This window comes from Propithecus coquereli, unplaced genomic scaffold (genome assembly GCF_000956105.1).
Source record: "Propithecus coquereli isolate 6110/MARCELLA unplaced genomic scaffold, Pcoq_1.0 Scaffold341, whole genome shotgun sequence".
In the NCBI taxonomy this organism is placed as follows: Eukaryota; Metazoa; Chordata; class Mammalia; order Primates; family Indriidae; genus Propithecus; species Propithecus coquereli.
The window spans coordinates 2,297,771-2,318,295 of record NW_012149075.1 but is presented as its reverse complement, the minus strand read 5'-3'; the positions used below and the strand labels follow the sequence as shown (position 1 = coordinate 2,318,295).

The window sequence follows — 20,525 nt, the reverse complement described above, 5'->3', positions numbered from 1 at the left end:
GAAGACCACGTTCGCAGGCCACACAGGGCTCCACACCTGGAGCGTGTCTCACGGGCCTCTTTGATTTGAGGAAGGTTTGTAAGGACAGTTCTGTGACGTGGATTAGGTTGCATTTTCTGCCGCTCTAGGGAGAGAGGGAGTATTTCCTCCGGCCCACTTTCCCCAGCAGGCAGGAGGGGATGCAGTTGTCGAGACCCCCATTCGCGTTCCCTTAGTGAGCACCGGGAGGGAAGAAGACAGGCTCCACACGATGCGGAAAGAGGGAGATCTAACAGAACACGGCACGCACCATGCTTCTGCGTGGTTTATGTGCATCTAAAAGTCTAAACGGGTTTTTCCAAAGGGTTCATTCTGGTCATTTCTGGGGGTGGGACTGCCAGGGGAGCTTTAATCCTTCATTTTACATTCTTCTCTACCGCTTTAAATGTTTCCCAGCAAGCTTGTGTTTCTTTTACAACCAGAAAAAAATTAATATGCTTCAATTTTGTAAAAGTGAAATTACGGCCACCTAAGGCAGAGTCAGGGAGGACGCGTCTCGGCCGGTGGAATCCCCTGAGAGTCCGCAGAGCTTTCGCCTACGCGGAAGGTCTCCCCCTCGCCCGTAGGGTGACGCCGGCCAGGGCAGGACAGCCTTGGAGACACGGCGCCGGCTTCTGCCTGTGGAGGGTTGGCCATCGTTCACTCGGTCACTCACTGAACACTTCTTGACAGCTACTCGGTGCCAGCTCTGAACTAGGTCCCAGACACGAAACGCTAATAAGTCACAGTTGTTGGGTGGCAGTAATCACAATACCGTGTGATGAATACCACCATTGAGGGGGTCCCAGGAATCCTGGGAGCTCAAGGAGGAAGGTCAGAGATGCTGGCGGGAGCCTTGCAAGTTGGAGTCAGGTAGCCGAGGGGAGGGCCCTCCGGGCAGAGGCTCAGCAAGGTCGAAGGCAAGGACGTGAAATGACGTGAGGAGCGTGGGGACGCTGAGGGAGCGTGGAGTAAGGGGGCTGATGCGGCCGTGAGAGGACAGCAGGCTCGGGCCAGGTCAGGGGGGCTTTGGGTACTGAACCTCGAAACTGGAACTTGACCCTGCAGAAGCATCCAGGGCAGAGATGCCATTTAGGAAACTGCTGGGTGGGTTCAGGTGAGGAGAAATAAAGCTTCGGCCAAGGTCGTGGCTGGGACCTGGAGGGGAGCGGCCACGTTCGAGAAATGCTAAGAAAACAAAATGGGAGGAACCCGGTGGTCGATGGGGAGGGCTCGAGAAAAGGTTGTTGGCGGTGAGCCCGGGCCTCTCTGGGGTGTTAGGTGGGTGGCCACATCTCAGGGAGAGACGGGAACACAGGAAGGAAGGGGTTTTCTCATTGGGAGGCAAATGAATTATTCAACTTCCAGGGGTGGGAGTTCCGGGTGCCACACACCTGGGAGCCAATCCAGGTGGAGAGGCCCGTGGAAAACTTGGAACCGGGCCTGGAACTCAAGAGAGGGATGTGCTCCTTGCCTGCCCCCACCTGCCAGTCGGCCACTGCCCTCCTCAGGGGTCCACCAATGAGTGGTTCCCTGCACCCCAAGGCCAGGGTTTTGGTAAGACTAAGTGGCTGCTGTCCTCTAAGTTGCTGGCTCTTCCCTCCACCGCCCCCAGGTTTGCGACTTGCAGCCAGGAAAGAGTTACGTGTTCCAGGTGCAGGCCGTGAACTCAGCCGGTCTGGGGCAACCGTCCATGCCCACCGACCCTGTGCTCCTGGGGGACAGGCCAGGTAGGTGTGGCCGGAGGGTGTCAGTGCACCACTGGCAAGCTGCGCCATCCAGGACAGGTGGAGCCCGAGGGGAGCTGGGTCCTCACATTTACTGGTCCTTCAACAAGCCCTGAGGGAAGGGTCATTGTCCCCACTTTGCAACTGATTTTATTATAGCTCAGAGAAGTTAAACGATCAGGTCACGCAGCTAGTATATGACAGAATCGCTCAGCTCTCCTGGCTATAAAGCACATTCTCTTTGCATTCTTTTAATTACATATTTATTCAAGAAATATTTGGTGATGCCCACACTGCACTGGGGACACAGGCGTGAATGAGAAGGCAAGATCACCGCTCTAGTGTGTCGGGGCAGGTGGGGGGCAGATGGACAGTGAAGGAATGAACTGTCGCAGGAGGAAGGTGAGTTAAGATAGTGAGAAGTGTTGTAAAGGAAATAACACAGGGTGTAGGGTGGGGTGGGGTTACTCGTCCAGGGCAGTCAGGGAGGGCCTCTCAGAGGAGGTGACATTTGAGCTGAGAAGGAGCCAGATCATGCAAGGCCTTGTCAGCCACAGCGAGCAATCAGATTTATTATCTTATCCAAGTGTGGTGGGCAGGCACCAGGAGGTTTAAGCAGGGGAGGGCATGGCCTGGTTTATTATTGATAAATGTCCGTGCCCTCTGCTGGATCTTGCCCCAGATGCCCGGGAGATCGAGGTTGGTGTGGATGAAGAGGGCTTTATCTACTTAGCTTTCGAAGCCCCCGAAGCCCCCGACTCCTCAGAGTTTCAGTGGTCCAAAGACTACAAGGGTCCGCCAGACCCCCAGAGGGTCAAGATCGAGGATAAAGGTAACAAGTAAGTGAGGGGAGAGGAGGAGAAATGGCTACTCGGCACATACTGTCAGAGGAGTTGGCAGACTTGTGAGTGAGCCCAGAGGGCGGGACTCACAGGTAACGGGTGAAAGGCGCGGCCTGCTCCTTGGCGCAGGACTCCCACTGCCACCTTAGCAGTGCATCTAAGGGGCTGAAACGGCGCCATTCTTTGGGGGATTCTTTTTCTGCAAGGAACTGCGTGTGCCTCTAGGAGACACTCAGGACTTGGTTTCTAGCCTGGCTGCCAGCCACTTGCTCTTGCAAGTTCTCTGGACTCAGCTTCCTCTGCTCTGGACTTTGGAGTCTTCGTTGTGGGGAGCTGGGGTCTAGGATGGGGTACAGGGCCACTGGAGGCAGCTGATCTCCCCCAGCCTCCAGGCCCCCAACACACAAGGCTAAGGAGCTCCCTCCAGAACCTCTACTCTCCTCTCTCTGCCAGGTCCAAGGTCATCCTGAAAGAACCCGGCCTGGAGGATTTGGGCACCTACTCAGTGGTAGTCACTGATGCTGACGAAGACATCTCAGCAAGCCACACGCTGACCGAGGAAGGTAATGCCCCTGTCCCCACCTCCAGCCGCCTCCCCAGAGAGACAGTCCCAGACCAAGAGTCCTGTGCCCTCAGATTACATCAGTGAACTTGACAGGCAACAATCCCTACTGGATAGAATTCACATCCTTCGTGTCTTTTTTTCATTTTCCTATTTTTGATAATGGTAAAGATACAGGAATTATTTTGCTTCCTTCTATAGCCAAGAAAAACAGTGATGCAAATGTGATGATAAATTGCAAGCAGCAGCTGGTCTGAGAAATAAAGCTGACAGTCGGGAATGGTGGGGACTATGGCTAACCAGAGAGTGAATACCAAGTCTAAATTAAACTAAACCAAAACCCATGCTCTCATGACTGATGAGACATACCTTCTGTTGTCTCCATAGCAATTGGGACAGCCTTGCCCATGTCATCCCTGTTCTTTACACTTGAGGCCCTTTGATTTTGTTGAGAAGCAGAAGCCAGAGACACCTGGATTCTAAGTCCAGTTCCATAACTGCTGGCTGTTTGACCTTGGACAAACAGGCCTCAGTTTCCTCAACTGCAAAGGGAGATTATAATCCCTGGCTGCCCTAGTTGAAAATAACGTTGTTATACAGATACAATTAGATGATTCTATGCAAACTAAAACCATCCACAGAAGTGCTGGGGTCTTTTTGTTTTTTGACCATGTGCTCACCATGAGTCTATGCTCATCACACTAAGGACTCTGGGGCTCACAAGGGAAAATGAGGCATGGGCTCCACTCCTGCCAATTCACCAACAGGATATATATTTATTAAGCACCTACTGCATGCCAGACACTCATGTGGGTCCAGAGCTCACCTTAGCAGAAGAGAGAAACCTAACACAAAGAAGCAGTCAGCAAATGAGAGAGCACTCTGTAAAACAGCCCTGGAAACTTCTGGACTGAAGTGCTCAGTGTGTGGTACAGACCCTCAGACACTAGGACAGCACATTACGGTGGGTTAGCAGTGGGCCTGGAGTGGCCTGGAGGTGGACAGTGACACTCAGCCCACAGCATCGTGTGAGCACTAAGGAGAAATGCTGGGCCTGGCACATAGTAGGTGCTTCTCTAGGGTGAGACTTGACCTAGGCCTGGAGGACAGGGAGAAGACACAATCTCAGGGTGGCCAGCAGTGGCCCCAGCACCTCTCTCGGTGCCCCAGGACAAAAGCCCACAGTGCACATCATCAACCCCTATGGAGCTAAGTGACCCCAAGTTGGGGGATGTGTCTCTTGGGACTTTTACCCCGCATGGGCTCATAGGATAGCTCCTGTGGGTCCGCCTTGCCTGGACGGTTCATTCTCTCTGGTTTCTTCTTGCTCCTCCCTGTCGCAGAGCTGGAGAAGCTGAAGAAGCTGAGTCATGAGATCAGGAACCCAGGTGAGCAGTCCCGGCTGCCAGCGCCACACAGCTCCCCCTGGGGCCACCGGCGTGTCCTGAGCAGAGCAGAGTCAGGCCAAGAGCCAGAAAATAACCCAGGGGGCAGAGGATGGGGGAGTCATAGGGCTGGAAGGCCAGAGACCCCAGGAGCTTACGAAAGCAGAAGAGCAGCCGGCAGGGAGCAGAGGGGCTGCGAGGGAGGGAAACATGGGTGGTTTCTTCTTTTGATAATAATTATGACTGGCTCTCCAGTCATTTGGATTTTGGATCATATAGACCTCTGCTTCCCCTGGCTGGGCTGGCGTCTGCACCGCCTGGAGCAGAGAGTCGCAAACTTGGCTACACGTTAGAGTCACCCTGAGAGCTTTTCAAAATCCTGACACCCGGGCCATGCCCCAGACAATTCGAATCTCCCAGACTCTAGTGTTTTTGGAAGTCCTCGGGGATCCGATGCCCAGCCAGGCTGAGAACCACAGCCTGGGGGCTCTTAGAAGAGGAAATGCTTCCCTGAGACTAATTAAATCTAGAATGAGCATGCGGAAAGCCCCCACTCCAGACGCAATTCCTTCAAGCTTTCCAAGCATCCTGCATGTCAAATGCCAACTGCACGCTCGAGGTGGGCTGGCCGGGCGTGGGGAAGGGAGAAGGGCCACCCACCCCCTTCCTGTCCTGTGCCTCCCAGTGATCAAACTGATCTCCGGCTGGAACGTTGACATCCTCGATCGAGGAGAGGTGCGGCTTTGGCTGCAAGTAGAAAAGTTATCCCCGGCCGCTGAGCTGCATCTAATCTTCAACCAGAAGGAGATCTTCAGCTCGCCGGTAATTGGGCGCTCAGGATCCCCAAGTGAGGCTCCCCTGCCCAGGAGGTGGCCTCACCAGGCAGGGGTTCCCCGAAGGTACCTCCCCCTAGTGGGCATTTCAGGAATGACTGCACTTCGACTATCCAGTGATGGGGGGGTGGGGCACCTGGCTTTTGGTGCATAGTTGTGGAGGTGGCAGGGACTCTAAATGCTGGCCAATGCAAGGGACATTCCCACAAACAAAGACTTTCCTGCACCCCCACAGCATTTGATTGCCCCACCAGACATTCTTAAGATGAAAAACCTACACTCGTGTTTATAATTATGTAAGCCTAGACCCTAACCCTGTTTTGGATCTGAATACAAAATATTTGGGGACAATCTTAATATGCACCGAATGGAGAGTTTTTATTCTACTGGCCACTTCACCTATGCTCATTCATTCATTCTCCTGTTTTCGTACAGAATGAATAGCTTCTGATCTTTTCACTTCTCTTAAATTCAAACCAATTCATTATAAGTCAGTGCAGCATAATCGAGGTTATATCCAAGCATCTACCTATTGAAATACATATTATTTTATTTTAGTGACTTTTATTTCTTCTTTATATTACAACTAGAATATTACATTTTTTAAATCATATATGTAGACAGGTTGTATTAGATTGAACCATATGATTTGTTGATATTCAACTGGGTTTTTTTACCTACAAACATGGCAATTACAATCTCATGAGAGACTCAAAGTCATGATTCAATCTCATGTTATCTGTGAGTTTCGTCACCAGATGGCAAAGCAGCCATCAGAAAATATGTGTTACATACACCGAAGGTCCTATGACAAAAACGAAAGAAATTACGTAAGGCAGCGGAAATAGCTCAGCTGGGAGCACACTAGACTGAAGAAAATACGTGTTATAGGGAAGGGCGCTGGTCCTGACAGGAGACTCATGTCCACCCCCTGTGGGCTTATGGCCTTGAGCAGGTCTCTTCACCCATCTGTGCCTCAGTTTCTGCGTCTGTACAATGGGCTTGTCGTCTCGGGATCGAGAGGAACAAAAGAGAAAATAGATTTGAAAGTTCTGCGTAAAGATTATGCAGTGACCTTGCCACGTGGTAGAGGAAGTGTTACAAAGTCTGGACTCTTTAGTACACAGCAGTGGAACAAGCAGTTGTCCCTGTAGAAAAATAAAATTAACTCCCTCAAATCATATGTACAAATAAAGCCAGAGGGAGTAAAGACCTAAATGTGGAAAATAAAACTGTTAAAATGGTTAGAATACGGCAAATGCAAATGAAATGTGAATTCTGGGTACCAAGCACACAGGTATTTTTAATATTATCCTTTATATGTGTTTATGGGGGTTTTCCCTATTTAATTTTTTAAAAAGTAGAAAATAACAAAAACTGTGATGCAGTAGGGGTGGGGGACTTATTATTAAATTGTAGCTAATTTAAGCCTCCCCGGGGTGTCCCCAGGGACTGGGCGTGGGGGTGCCCCAGTCTCCGAAGGCTCATAACCCTGCACACACCCCCAAGTCCAGCTACCCCCTGACGTGTGCCTCGAAACAAAGTTTCCAGAACAGGGAAAGTGTGAAAAGGACTCTGTGGGCTTGTTCTCAGAACCGCAAGATCAATTTTGAGCGGGAGAAGGGCCTGGTGGAAGTGATCATCGAGAACTTGTCAGAGGCCGACAAAGGGTCGTACACAGCTCAGCTCCAGGACGGAAAAGCCAAAAACCAGATCACGCTGACTCTCGTGGATGACGGTCAGCCGCGCCCCACCGCCCGGTGCCCCCGTCTGCCCCGTCCCGCCGTCGGCTCCGCGGCCCGCTGAGCGCCCCCTCCGCTGCGGTCCCAGTGTCCCCCCCAGACTTGCGCGCCCCCAGCTCACGCCAGTCCCTCCCTCTGTGTTCACAGATTTTGACAAACTCCTGAGGAAGGCAGACGCTAAGAGAAGAGACTGGAAGAGAAAACAGGGTAAGGGCTGCTGCGGGGAAGTTCAGTCGAACGCCGGGGCCACCGGCGGTGCTGGAGAACTGCTGGGCTGGGGGTTAAGGGGACCCCTGCCCTCCTGGACCCCGCAGGGAGGCCCGCTGCAATTCGGTGCAGTTCTGTCCCCGCGCCGGAACAAAACAGCACTTGCCGGATCCTGAGAGTGACAGCCTCCTTCAATGTCGCACCCGACCCCTCCCTTGCCTCGCCCAGTCCCCGCCCTGGTGGGGGCGGTGTCCCAGGGGTCCGCCGCCGTTAGCTGCTCTCTGCCTGGCTGGCTCCCCCACTCTGGCCACCAGGGGGCGCACTGGCCAGGCCCGATGGTGCGCGCGTTTGTCTGCACGTACAGGTCCCTATTTCGAGGAGCCTTTGCAGTGGAGGGTCACGGAGGACTGCCAAGTGCTGCTGACGTGCAAGGCAAGTCCCTGCCCTCCCTCCAGTCCTGCTCCAGGCCCAGGGGGGTGGAGCCTGTGGCTTGTCCCCAAGCCCAGTGGCTGACCCTACCCACCCCATCCCCCAAACTCCACCTCCTCTACTTGGCTGATCCCACAAGTGGAAAGTGGTTCCAGGAGACTGTGTTTAAACTGAAAAGCAAGCCCACCTTCGCAGACCCCAGAGGGCAGGATCAGCCCCGAGCTAGATCCCAGTGGCTCCGGAAGGGGCTCCCAGGGTCCGGAGGGTCTGGGAGCTATCGAGGGTCTGTATCTTGAGGGGGTGTCCCTGTATAAATACTGGCATTAGCCATGCCAGACACTGCGTATTATTTTATTTCATCTGCCTCACACTCATCTGTGAGACAGGCACTATTATCACCACTTTGTGGGTGAGAAAACTAGTGAGAGAAATAGCTCAAGACCCCACAGTACGAGGGAAAGCCTAGGTTTTAACCACACCTGTCTGGCTCCAAAGCCCGAGGTCCTTCTCAGCGCCCTCCAGCCTCTTTAGATAACTGGGGAGGGCTGGGGTGGGGCAGGTGCTCCCCTAGAAGCACATTCCTTCAGTAAACGCAAAGTGGCTACTAGGTGCCAGACTCTCCGTGAAGTGCCAGGCATACAGAGACAAAGTGGTCTCGTGGGCCTCTGAGAGCCCGTGGTCCAAGGCAGGATCATTGGAAAACAGCCTGCCTCAAGTTTGATCCAGACATGTGCAGGAAATTGATTAATCAAGATGGGGGAGCATGCTGGGGTGCTTCAAGGAAGGCTTCCTGGAGGTGGCGACGTTTAACTGAGAGGTTAAGAAGTGTAGGCATTTACAAAAAAAATTGAGTAGGGCAGGGATCAAGAGGCAATGGAAACACTATTAGGAAACGTTCAGGGTCCAGAAGCCAGCGGAGGGGACATACGGAGTGAGGAAGGAGGGTGCGCGTTTGTGTATGTTTTTACTTAGAAAGAAAGAAAGCCTAAGACAGTCTCTTCATTCCCCACCTTCCTCAGGTGACCAACACCAAGAACGAGACTCGCTTTCAGTGGTTCTTCCAGAGGATGGAGGTGCCAGAAGCTCAGTACAACCCGCAGACGGGAGAAGGACTTCTCCGCATCGAAGAGGTAAGTGCAGCCCCAGCCCCAGGGCTCACGCTCTCCGTCAGCTGCGAGCGGGCAGTGCCAAGAGCACGGGGCCGGGAGTCGGGAGCAGGGCCAAGACCAGAGCGTGCTAAGTGAGATGCTCACCCCGGGCCCAAAATGTAAGGGGCACCAAAAAACTCAGTCATCAAGATTAATAATATTTATGCAATATTTTAAAAAAATAAAAATGAGTACAAAAAAAGACCATGAAAAAAATAGCAAAATTTTCAGTAGTAACAGAATCAGTATTATTGATTTTTCTTTTTGTTTGATCTACAGTCCTGGCCCTGCCAATGATTGGGCAGGCATGGGCTAGTCTCTGTGCCTCTCGGACCTCAGCTATCGTCCGCAGCATGGGTGGGTGGGAAGGGATGCTCTCCCCGTGCCTCCTTCCTGCCCCCGACAGTCTAGGATTCAGGACAAGAAGGATGTGTCCGTGTGAGGCAGGTCTGGGCAGAACAAAGCAGGCCTGGAGCTCAGTTCTGCCACCCAAGTCCCCCCCGACAGCCTTCGGATGAATGTGGCCTGGTTAAGGGTGAAACGCAAGGCTTGCTCTTAGACGTCACTATTTCCCTGCCCCGCTGCTGGTGTCTGCGGCCTCACTGGGTGTCAGGGAGACTGCAGCAAACATGGGTCTTTTCCCAAATCCTGGCCAGAATGATGCCAAATTGAGCTTTGTCACCACCCTGCAAGCTCCATGAACAGGGCATGGCAATAAGTAGGTGCTTAATAGTTACGGGGTTTCTGGCCTTGACTGAAGCATGGGAAGGTGGAAAGGGTAAAAAAAAATTTTTTAAATAGTTACGAGGTTTTATCATACTCTAATCATCTGTACCATCGGTGCGAACTTTCTGGCTTCCAAAGAGTTACCTCCCTTGACCCTCACAGCAGCTGTCGCACATAGGCAGGGTGAGGGTTGTGCCACTATTTTACAGATGAGTGTACTGAGGCTCAGAGGGTTTCAGTGCGAAGACATGAGCCTGACAAGGGGGGTCAGAAGCCACTGTGACCACCCGCCCTGGGTTCGGCTGGGATTTAGAGCTTTCGTCACATGGGAAGGAGGGAGGGGGACATAGGAGAGGCCTGTTTCCATCCCCAGGTTAAGAGCTGCCTCTGCCTTGGATCCTGCCCCAAACCCACTCTGTGGAGACGGTCCAGGTGGGAAGGCAGATATTAATGTTACTCCCAGGCCTGAAGGAGGGGCCGGCTAACGAGAGGTCACTTTCGATCTCCAGGCCTTGCCTTAAAAGCACAGCCCAAGCTCTTGCATTCCTGAGTGTTAGTTCAGATTTAATTCTGGACTGACAAATGTGTGTCAGGAAGGACCCTCTTGTCTTGGGCAAAAGAAAACACACTTCCTTCTGGGGACATGTGGCGAGCAGGGGTGTCCCTCCATCCAGGACCGCTGGGGGAGTGAAGGGTGTGCCAGGCTCAGACGAGCTCTGCAAGGAGGGCTCTCTGTGTTGTGCTCAGAGCAGCTGTTGGTGAATCCAAGTGGGGGGAGGGCTGCTTGTTTCTGCCCTCAACTACCCCCACCCCACCCCTTGCCCAGCCCAGACAGGTCCTAAGCTAGGGATCAAAGGGCTCCAGTGCTGGAAGGAGCCTTAGAGACCCCCCAGCCCAGAGCAGCAAACCCGGCCCAGGGAGGAGAAGGGCCTTGCCTGAGGTCACTCAGAGAGTTGGGGGCAGGCCTGGGGCCCGGGCCTCCTAATCAGCTGCCCATCACTCCCCAGAAGCCATGCTGACACTGCCATCTGTCATCCTTCCTTCCAGTTCTCCAAAGAGGACAAGGGAGTCTATAGAGCGGTGGTTTCTGACAACCGAGGGGAGGACGACACCATACTGGACCTCACAGGTGAAGGTAGGAGCCGGCGATGGCGAGATGAGCCAGGAGGGCTATAGATGCGACCTGCAGGGTAAGATTTATGGGATCCCCATGTCACTTGGGGAAATAGAGGCACAGAGAGGTTAAGTGACTTGCCCAAGGTTGCACAGCTAGTTAGTGACAGGGGCCTGGTCTGTGTGACCCTTGACACTCGTGTCCACTGCAATATGCCACAGTGAGCCCAGGCTTGGAGATCCAAAGCCTGAGTTCACCTCTCTGCCCACAGTGGGCCCAGGCTCTGCATCGGGCTGGGTGGCTCAGCCTGCAAGAGAACTGGCAGGTTGGCCCGTCCATCCTCCACCCATCGGGTGCCCCTGGCCCTCCTATTGCTGAGCACCCAAGCCGTGGGCGTCATCCTGCAGAGCTCCCTCTGCCCCAGCCCTTTCCAAGGCCATCCCCATCCTAGACATCCCTGGGGAAGCTCCGTACCCGCTGACCATTCTCTCTGTCTCCCCCCAGCCCTGGATGCCGTCTTCGCTGAGCTGGGCAGGATCGGGGGTAAGCCAGCTCTGCCCTCGTGCCAAAGAGTGGCCAAGGGGCCTCCCACCGGCCTTGGCTACCAGGGGTGGGTTTAGTGTCCAGCCTCAGAGACTGGAGAGGAGCTCCTGCTTCCTCACAGCTCAGCATCCCCCTGAGGCACCCCTGGGCAGGGGTGAGCAGGCTGGCCCCAAAACATACTGCCTCAGGGAAAACTGACCCTTCTCCTGTCTCCCCAGCCCTCTCTGCGACCCCACTGAAAATCCAGGGCACCGAGGAAGGGATCCGGATCTTCAGCAAGGTCAAGTACTACAACGTGGAGTACATGAAAACCACCTGGTTCCACAAGTAGGTCGGCCTTGCCTGGAGCCCAGCCAGGCTGGAGGGCGTCCAGCGCCTGCCCACGGGGCTGCCCTCCTCCCCCACCCCGTCCCCCCAGCAGAGCCCAGTCCCAGGGTGCTGGCAGAGAGGAGAGTCTACTGTCCCACTGTCCACAGGAGTTGGGAGAGGGATCAGCCGTTGGAGGAGTAGGAGGGCTTTGCTGAGATCTCCCAGGGAAGGTGGCAACCTTGGTGGGAGGACCATTTTCCCAGGGTCTCTGTGGCCGCAGCAGGATCACAGTCTCAGAGCAGCAGCGCCTGGGAACTGGGGGCGAGAGGGACGCGGGAGTGAAGAAGCAGACAGTCCGGTGGGCCACAGTGCCCTGTGGGCCTCTGCAGCCTTAGCTAACCCAGGCAGCCAGGCCCAGGGGAAGGGGCAGGCAGAGGGACCTGCAGGGCTGACGACTGACTGAGGGCCAGGGCTCAAGGCAGGATAGTTAAGGTGTCCACAGAGACCCTGCCAGGGGCTAAGCGATGCCAGATGGTGAGAGAGCAGCGCCGCTCGTCACTTGCACGCCTCAGCCCCACGGAGCACACGTTGCCACTCCCACCCTACGGAGAAGGCGAGACTGCCTTGGTCACGTTTGTCAACTGAGTGAGAGCAAGGCCAGGTGGAATTTCAGGACAATGGGCTCCTTCCCTGGCCAGAGTTTCTGAGCCCTGTGACTAAGCACAGGGGTGTCACCTCTGCAACACAACACTAGAGACACAGGCCAGTGTCTCCAGGAATGAAATTTAAGCAAAGAAGGGACAGAGTTTTAAAATTAAGTTGTTTCTAAAGCATAGGGGAGAGGGATTGTGGGAGGAAACCCTGGGAGGGTTTAAGATGAGAAGAATGAGAAGGTGAGACAGTAGCTCCTGAGGGTGGGGGACGTGGCTGTCACTGACCCTGGAGCGCCATTTCCTTGGGGTCCCAGCCTGCAGGACATGTCCCAAATGCAGGCTCGGCACTGGCACGTAGCTGTTGTGCCACACGATTTGATGAACAAGTGAATGAATGGAGGGTCGAATGATGAATGAAGCGACAGGTATTCATCAAGGGTCTCCTGGATGGCCACCACCCTCGGCCCACAGAGCTGGAACAAAACCCCAGGAGGGAAGTCCGGGGCAGGGGTGTCCGTCCACGGCACGCAGCCGGCCTTAAGCACTTCTCCGCCCTGTGTTCAGAGACAGGCGCCTGGAGAGCGGTGATCGCATAAGGGCAGGCACCACCCTGGACGACATCTGGCTCCACATCCTGGACCCCAAAGACTCAGACAAGGGCAAATACACTCTGGAAATTGCTGCCGGGAAGGAAGTCCGGCAGCTCTCTACGGACCTCTCGGGGCAAGGTGAGCCGACGGCCTGTTTGCAAAGTCCCATGGTCTTGTGGGGGGACTCCTGTCTCCCCACCCAAACCTGGCACTGCCCCAGGAGAACAACGGAATGGGGAGGAGAGTGGAAGACAGTCAGGGCTAAACCCCACCCCTGGGGTCACCCCGCCCCTGGGGGTCACCCCGCCCCTGCTGTCATGTGGCAAAGGCCCTGATGTTCCCTCCCGCTTCGTCCTTCTTGCAGCTTTCGACGACGCCCTGGCTGAACACCAGAGACTGAAGTAAGTTTCCTCTGCGTTTCTCAGTGTGAATCTCAGGACCCTCTGGGGTGTGGCACGAACTGTGCCCCTTGCCCGGAGCCACGGCCGGCTCCACCTTTCCCTCAGCACCCCCTCCCCGCACCCGGCAGGACTGTCCTCTGACAAATGGAACATCAACCTCGTTCCCATCTCTGTTTTTCAGAGCCCTGGCCATCATCGAGAAGAGTGAGTCTGCTGCCGTTTCCACTGTTTGTTTCTGAGTTTGGGGCGGACTTCCCAGGGGCTCCAGCCTCAGGGCAGGCTGCTGAGGCTCCGTTCCCCAGGGGGGTCTGCGGGGCTCTGGGCTCTCACAGAGCTGCCGGGGAGACCTGGGCAGGACAGATGAGGAGTGAGAGGGATCGTGGGTATGGATGCCCCTGTTGGTGGGACCTGGAAGACGGGACAGAGAGGACCGAGGCTGGCGGCCTTCCCGCACGAGCTGTGGGCAGGGGATGGCTAAAGCTGAGGCTCTCGGGGTGTTGGGGCCACGTCGAATCCAGGACGAAGCCCAAACCCAGAGGGACGTGGCTGGCCCCTGGGCTGCTGGGGGAGCCACGACCAGTCAACAGCCGGGGTTTGTCCCATTCGCCAGGCCCCCGCCCAGGTCTAAAGGGCGCGGGGATGGGGGCCTGGCTCTCTGGCCTCTCTGGCCCAGCAGATGAGAAGTGGGGGTTTCAGTGAGGGAAAGACCCGCAGCGGAACCCAGCAGCCCCTGCCAGCCTGGCCGCGAGGAGACTGGACAACTGTGAGAAACTGATGAGAAAACCAACGTGCTGCCAACTTGAGGCCATTTGTGGGAGGGCGTAATTCGCCCTGCATGGCATGGATGCCCCCGAATGTCCCCACCTGACAGGAAGTGCGGGACTCAAGTTCATAACTATAGTCTGGAAGGAGCAATCAGAGGGTCTCAATGGCCGCACAGTGAGAAGCCTTTGCTGGGGGGCAGGGGGTGCCCTTGGCAGAGAGAGCACAACCCAAGACCAGCCCCAGTCTGCTCGGGCCAGGAAGAGGCTCTCAGGCCACCCGTCTAATCACTCGCCCAGCAGGAACATCCCCTCCCGTCCTGGAGGGGCGGTGAAAATTCCTGCCCATAACGGTTTCCATCCGTGGGGCTTCCCTGCCCAATTCGGGGTCCTGCTCCCCTTTCACGCATTGGACAGACGCCACCACGTGGGCTCTGTGCTCTTCTCCGATCCAAGGTCTAGGCTGCCCCTTCTGTTCCCACAGCCTCACTGCAGCATCAAGGACTTACAACCACACTCTCTTCCAGCCCACCCCCAGTGGCCACCAGGTCCCTCGCTTGACCAGAGTCAAAGAGTCCCAAGAGCTTCGGTCCCACTTTTCCTGACCCCCTCTTGGTTCACTCCCTTAGTGGCTGGTCACAGCTGTTGTGTGGGTTTTGCCAGTTTAAGTGTCAGAGCAATGCACTTACCTGCTTTCCCAGTTCTGGAGGGCAGGGGCCCCTCACAGCCACCTCCAGGCCCCACCAATCATAACAGTAGCCTCCAATCAGCGGCAGAATCACATCAGTCCTATATCTCCTGCTGCTGAGTACAAGGAAGCATGTAATACGATCTTAAAGATTTCTATCCAAAATGATGAAAATAGAAAAAAAAAAAAAGCCTTGCTCAAAAATAAATCTCAATTCTGTGAAAACCTGCTTCTGGGAAGCAGCTGGCAGGGAAACATTCACTGCTGGGGTTTCCTACTTCCCTTCCAGATCGTGCCAAAGTGGTGAGGGGTCTGCCGGACGTGGCCACGATCATGGAGGACAAGGTACTGACTCCCTGGCCCGTGGCCAGCAGCCCCTCGCTGTGTCCCCCATGCACCCATCACATCATGAAACACTGTGGATTCGAGAGCCACAGAATGGCTGCTAGGCCAAAGGGACCAGATCTTCCAGGGTTTGGCCAAGGGACCCACCTGGCTGATCACACGTGCTACACAGGAAAGCCTCTGTGCCTGGTGTCAGGCCGGGTCGGGGCTCAGCCACTCAGCTCTACCCCACCTCTCTAGACAGCCCTGGGTGTCACGGACTTCTGTCTGTGAACTTCAGTTTCCGCCGGAGTTCTACCGCATGATCCCTAAAAGCCCTCCTAGGGCTGGAATTATGCAAGTCTAACGTTCTCCAAAATGACAGCTAACATTTTTTTTTTTTTTTTTTTGAGACAAAGTCTCACTCTGTTGCCCGGGCTAGAGTGCCGTGGCATCAGCCTCGCTCACAGCAACCTCAAACTCCTGGGCTCAAGCAATCCTACTGACAGCTAACATTTTTATGGTGCCTACTTTGTGCCAGGTGCTGTTCCATATTTTAGCTTATTTAACCAGCAAGGCAACCACGTGGAATAAGGTATTATTTATTACCAGTCACACTTCATAGCTGAGGAAACTGAGGCCCAGAGTGGGTAAGGGACTCACCTAAGGTCACACCACTAAAAGGGGCAGAGCCGAGATTCACAGCCAGGCAGGCCAACTCCAGAGCCCGTGTGCTTAATCATTATACTGTATTGTTTCACGTTAGAGCTTGTCCTAGAATTTTCAAACTCAATTCATCAATGTTTATATTAAAGCAACATAATCTTACTTGCAAGGTAAAATCATAGTGATACACACGACAAAAAGCAATAAAGCAAAGTGCAGGCTGTTCTGGGGCAGATAATCACTAGAGTAATAATGACCTAAAAGTCTAACTCCTAAGTATTCCTGTTGAGAGGCTGAGGAGGAAGAATGTGGGGTTAAAGCAAAATGTCTCTCCCTTTATGGGTTATAACTAAACACACATAATAAATTTATCACAAGCAACAACCTGTACTGGGAGCTCCCTGGGAGCGTGGAGGTGAATGCCAAGTTCAGGTTACAAGGGGGTGAGACTGAGCGTTTCCTTCCTGTCCGTTGAAACAGACCCTGTGCCTGACCTGCATCATCTCAGGAGACCCCACCCCTGAAATCTCTTGGCTGAAGAATGATCAGCCTGTCACCTTCCTTGACCGCTACCACATGGAGGTGAGGGGGACGGAGGTCACCATCACCATTCAGAGGGTCAACAGCGAGGACAGCGGGCGCTACGGCGTCTTCGTCAAGAACAAGTATGGCTCCGAGACGGGCCAGGTCACCATCAGTGTGTTCAAGCACGGGGATGAGCCAAAGGAGCTGAAGACCATGTGACCGTGTGTGTCCAGGCACAGCCTGAGGGCTGGTCTCCGTGGACCAGGAGGGCCAACCAGTGGGTCACAGCCTGGCACAGGCCATGGGAGCAGGGCAGAGGGAGGGGACAGGGGTAACCCAGGATGTGAGGGTGGGGGTGGGGTGGACACACCAAAGTGGAGAAGAAAGATCTTGACGGGGTCCTGAGAGGCCTCCAGGAGAGCAGGGTGAGCACTGGACTTGGAATAGAGGACCTAGATGTGCTGGGGTGTCTGCAGGCACCTGGTAGGGTAGGGGCCACGTATGCTGCTAAACACTATGACTCCCCTCCACGTGGGATTACCTGATCCCAGATGTCAGCAGTGCTAAGGTTGATTGATAAGCCTTGCCGTAAACTCATAAATCACACCCCTCTTTTAGGACTGTAGTTTCAGTTCACATAAGCTCAGCAGACATTCATGCGAAGTCTAGCATGGGCCAGGCTGAGGCTGGCACTGGGAACACAACGGTAAATAACATGCAGGCCCTGCCCACGCGGAGGTCTCAGTGCAGCAGCAGAGACAGCCCTGGGTGCAAGTGACTCCAGGACAAGGCAGCAGATGATAAAGACTGTGAAACAGGTCCAAGTGAAGTGCCACCAGTGGTCAGAGGAGGCAGACAGAGAGTTGTCCCAATAGGGAGAGGCAGGGCTTGGAAACACCTTCACACAATTGGCAGAATTGGTGTTGGCCCTGAGAAGTGAGTCGGATTTGGCAGTGTAATGGGAGAAGGGCATCCCAGGAGCAGAGTAGGTGGTAGCAAAGGCAGGGAGGAGGGCGAGGTTGCCATGGGGGCCAGGCTTGGAGTTGATAAGCTTCAGGGCTTCTTGCAGCAGGGGGCCACTGCCTAGTGTGATAGCTACTGGTTGGCCTTGCCTGATCGATCTCAGTACAGAGCTGGGCATGTCTCTGCCCTCCAATTACCCTCTTTTTAAAATTACAATGGGGAGGGATTGTAAAATTTTAGATGCTTGTTGTAAAACTTTGGAAAACCCTGGAAATTATACAGGAGAAAATAAAACTAATCTATACTCCCAACACCAGGAAGTAATACCTGCCTCTGATTTCTAAAACGACTTCTGAACTGAAGGATAAAATGAGTCATTCCTGCATACACCACCTCCGCGTGCTTCAGGGCATGCTGGTAACACGCCCCCCAGCGGCTCGTGTCCCATGCTACGTGGTGCAGCCAGGCCAGGGGTTCAGTAAGACTCCCGACTAGAGTCTGGGAAACCCTGCAGGTCTTGGAGGCAAACGTCCCTGGCTACCACTCATTCTCTGTGTGATCTTACACAATACTTTCCCTTTGTCTGGGCCTCAGTTTCCCATCTGTAAAACCAGAAGGCTGAAAGATTGGTTTGAGGGCCCTTCCAGCTGCCACTGAAGATTTTTTTTATGACTTCCCAGAACTCCATTCTCCCTTACTTTTCTCAGCCCATGGCTATGTAGTAAATAAAAAGAATCCTTTCTAGCCCACCTTCCCACTCTCATACTTCCAGTCTCAGAAGAAAATCTTGGCCGGTTTCATGTGTCAATGAAAGTGTCACAAATTTCAGTGAAAACGGGAAAGCCTGTTGGCTCTGATGGAACGTGGTGTGAGCGCCCCCTGTTGGTGAAGATTGCACTTACGCTCTAAGAAGAAGCTACAAGCAGCGCATCATGGGGCTGGGGATATTGTTGAGCTTCGTGACTGGTGACAAGCCAGTGTGGAAGCAGGAGCTAGTCCCCACTCTGCTGCATTAGAGTCCTCAGCATATTAATCCTAGGTATGTTTTTAATTCCAATATCCTGGCATATCTGAGTCTGTATCTGATGCTTGCTCTATCTCTTCAAACTGTTTTTGCCTTTTAGTGTGCCTTGTAATTTACTGTGAAAAGGCAGACATAGCACACCAGGTAAAAGGAATTGCAGCAAATAGGCCTTTAGGGATGTGGTGGTGAGGTGTTGGGGGAGGGAATGTTCTAGAGGCTGTGATTAGGTCTCAGTCTTGTATAAGCCTGTGCCCCAGATGTGAACCTCACAAGTGCTTCTCAGCTTTTTCTTTTTTTTCACCCCTTTAGGTGGGACGGGATGACTAGGAGCCCGGGGCTGGGTCATTTCCCTTCCCTCGGGTAGGTTAGACTTTGGTAAAACCCCATCAGATTAGGCTCTGATAAAATAGTTTCTCCTGAGGTCAGGCTTTGTTAAGAAGAATAGAATGCTCTGGTGTATTTCAAAATAATTCTTTTTATCCTCTCCCTGCTAGAAGCCAGAGAGGGTTTTTCTCTGACCTTCACTGTGAGAACTCGCTCCATCTCCTGGAGGTAAAACTCACAGAAGTGGGGGGGCCCCTGCTGACGGGGTCCCCTGGAGTTTTCATCTCTCACACTTGTCCACACGGAGCGTCCAGCTTAATCCCCAATGCGACAGTGTCGAGAGGTGATGAGGTCAGGAAGGCTCTGGATTAGTGTCATTATCTCGGAAGTGGCTTAGTTATTGTGGGTTCCTGATGAAAGGATGAGGGCAGCGCCCTTCCCCTCTCCTTCTCTCTCACACGCTCCCTTGGCCATGTTATGATGCAGCAAGAAGGCTCCCACCACATGTGGGCCCCTTGACCTTGGACTTCCCAGCCTCCAGAACTGGAGATACATTTCTCTTCTTTATAAATGACCCAGTCCGTGGTATTCTGTGATAGCAACACAACACAGACCAAGACACGCACAGTCCCAGAATTCCCCAGAACACTCCTTGGATCTCCGAGCAGGGCCACTCCTCCCCCACACCTGTTGCGCCACCTCTCCCATCCCAACCGGGATGCAATCCTTGGCCTAATGCGTTAAAAACATTGAACAGGAAGAACACAGGGAGCAAGAACTCTGCTGGGAAGTGACGGGCCTGTGCAATAATTAACTCTGCCCACTCAGCCTCAGCCGCAGCTGTAGTCAGATGTTTTCAATACTTTAAAAATTCCAAATAGCTTCTAGCAACTTCAGTGACATTTTCATGCCACAAATAGTTTCAGAAGCAACAGTCCCCAGATGTCTCTAGCTAGGGGAAGCCAGATATTTGATTTCCAGCATTAGAGAAAAGTATAACTGCTGAGGCCAGAGGAGTATCAGTGGAAAAGCGCCCCAGGTTAAGAGCAAAACAAGTTGCAGGGCCTGTGAGGAATGTGCCCTCCTCCCCCGGGCCTCCCAGAGATCCACGCACTCTGGACTGGTTTTTGTACCATCACTTCCTGCATAGCAGATCTAAAGAAAGAAAACGCACGGGCCACACAAAAGCCATTTTGTTCCAATTATAGAAATGTTCATGGTGAAATGAGCCTTTGGGTTTGCTTTAAAATAGTCTAACAACCAAATGGGAGAAGGGGCGATAAATGGAAAAGTTGTCAAAATAATTATTGTTCTTGAAGCTGGGTAATGGGTGCCTGAGGGTTCATACTACCATTCTCTCTACTTTCGTGTATGCTTGAAGTTTTTGCATAGTGAAAAATTTTAAAGACCCCATGGGAAACAAATCCTCAGCCGTTTTTTCGTCTGGAGTCATATTAGTTCTTCCTATCCAGCTCATTAGTCAAGGATGTTACATATAGGCAATTGAGCTCAGAGTTCCTCTCCTGCAGGCAATTTATAGAGCCTGTTATTTTTCAATTGCGCTAATTAAAATGAATGGATGCTCTATAAGAAATAATTATTGAGTAATGGCTGCAATTTTTTAAAAAACATTCAAATGATTCATCAACTCCTCATTCATTCCACACGACCTTTCTAAGCTTACTATGTGGCAGGAACATCCAAAATTAAATGCTGGTGCTATATTCCGAGATCAGCTTTGCTTTATCAAGCAAGAAGTATGATGCAACTAAGTTATTTATCCTGTCTGCCTCTCACCTGTAAAGGAAGGCTGTAGGGAATTAAATGAGATGATGTTTGCCAAGTAACTAACACGGTGCCCGATAGCAGCTAAACAGATGATAGATTTCCCACCCACCCATTCCCTGGGACTGTCACAGTCTACTTGGGAACATAGAGGTGTCAATCTAACTCCCACAGAATTCAATAATTCCTTCCTTCTGCACAATTTTCACTGATAATAATATGAACACTTCCAGAAA

General features: G+C 53.2%; 1 protein-coding gene across 1 annotated transcript in view; it reads left to right on the top strand.

Moving 5' to 3' along the window:
- MYOM3 (myomesin 3) overlaps positions 1-17,421 on the top strand; it is a 45,201-nt gene extending 27,780 nt beyond the window's left edge. The window contains exons 20-36 of the mRNA XM_012650876.1: positions 1,634-1,748; positions 2,428-2,584; positions 3,041-3,150; positions 4,493-4,537; positions 5,220-5,356; positions 6,961-7,105; positions 7,257-7,316; positions 7,681-7,748; positions 8,765-8,875; positions 10,667-10,754; positions 11,238-11,276; positions 11,495-11,603; positions 12,803-12,966; positions 13,193-13,229; positions 13,411-13,433; positions 14,968-15,023; positions 16,149-17,421. Of these exons, the coding sequence (XP_012506330.1) occupies positions 1,634-1,748; positions 2,428-2,584; positions 3,041-3,150; positions 4,493-4,537; positions 5,220-5,356; positions 6,961-7,105; positions 7,257-7,316; positions 7,681-7,748; positions 8,765-8,875; positions 10,667-10,754; positions 11,238-11,276; positions 11,495-11,603; positions 12,803-12,966; positions 13,193-13,229; positions 13,411-13,433; positions 14,968-15,023; positions 16,149-16,412 (1,728 nt within the window). The 3' untranslated portion in view covers positions 16,413-17,421. The remainder of the gene's footprint in view (positions 1-1,633; positions 1,749-2,427; positions 2,585-3,040; positions 3,151-4,492; positions 4,538-5,219; positions 5,357-6,960; positions 7,106-7,256; positions 7,317-7,680; positions 7,749-8,764; positions 8,876-10,666; positions 10,755-11,237; positions 11,277-11,494; positions 11,604-12,802; positions 12,967-13,192; positions 13,230-13,410; positions 13,434-14,967; positions 15,024-16,148) is intronic.
- Positions 17,422-20,525: the final 3,104 nt, after the last annotated feature.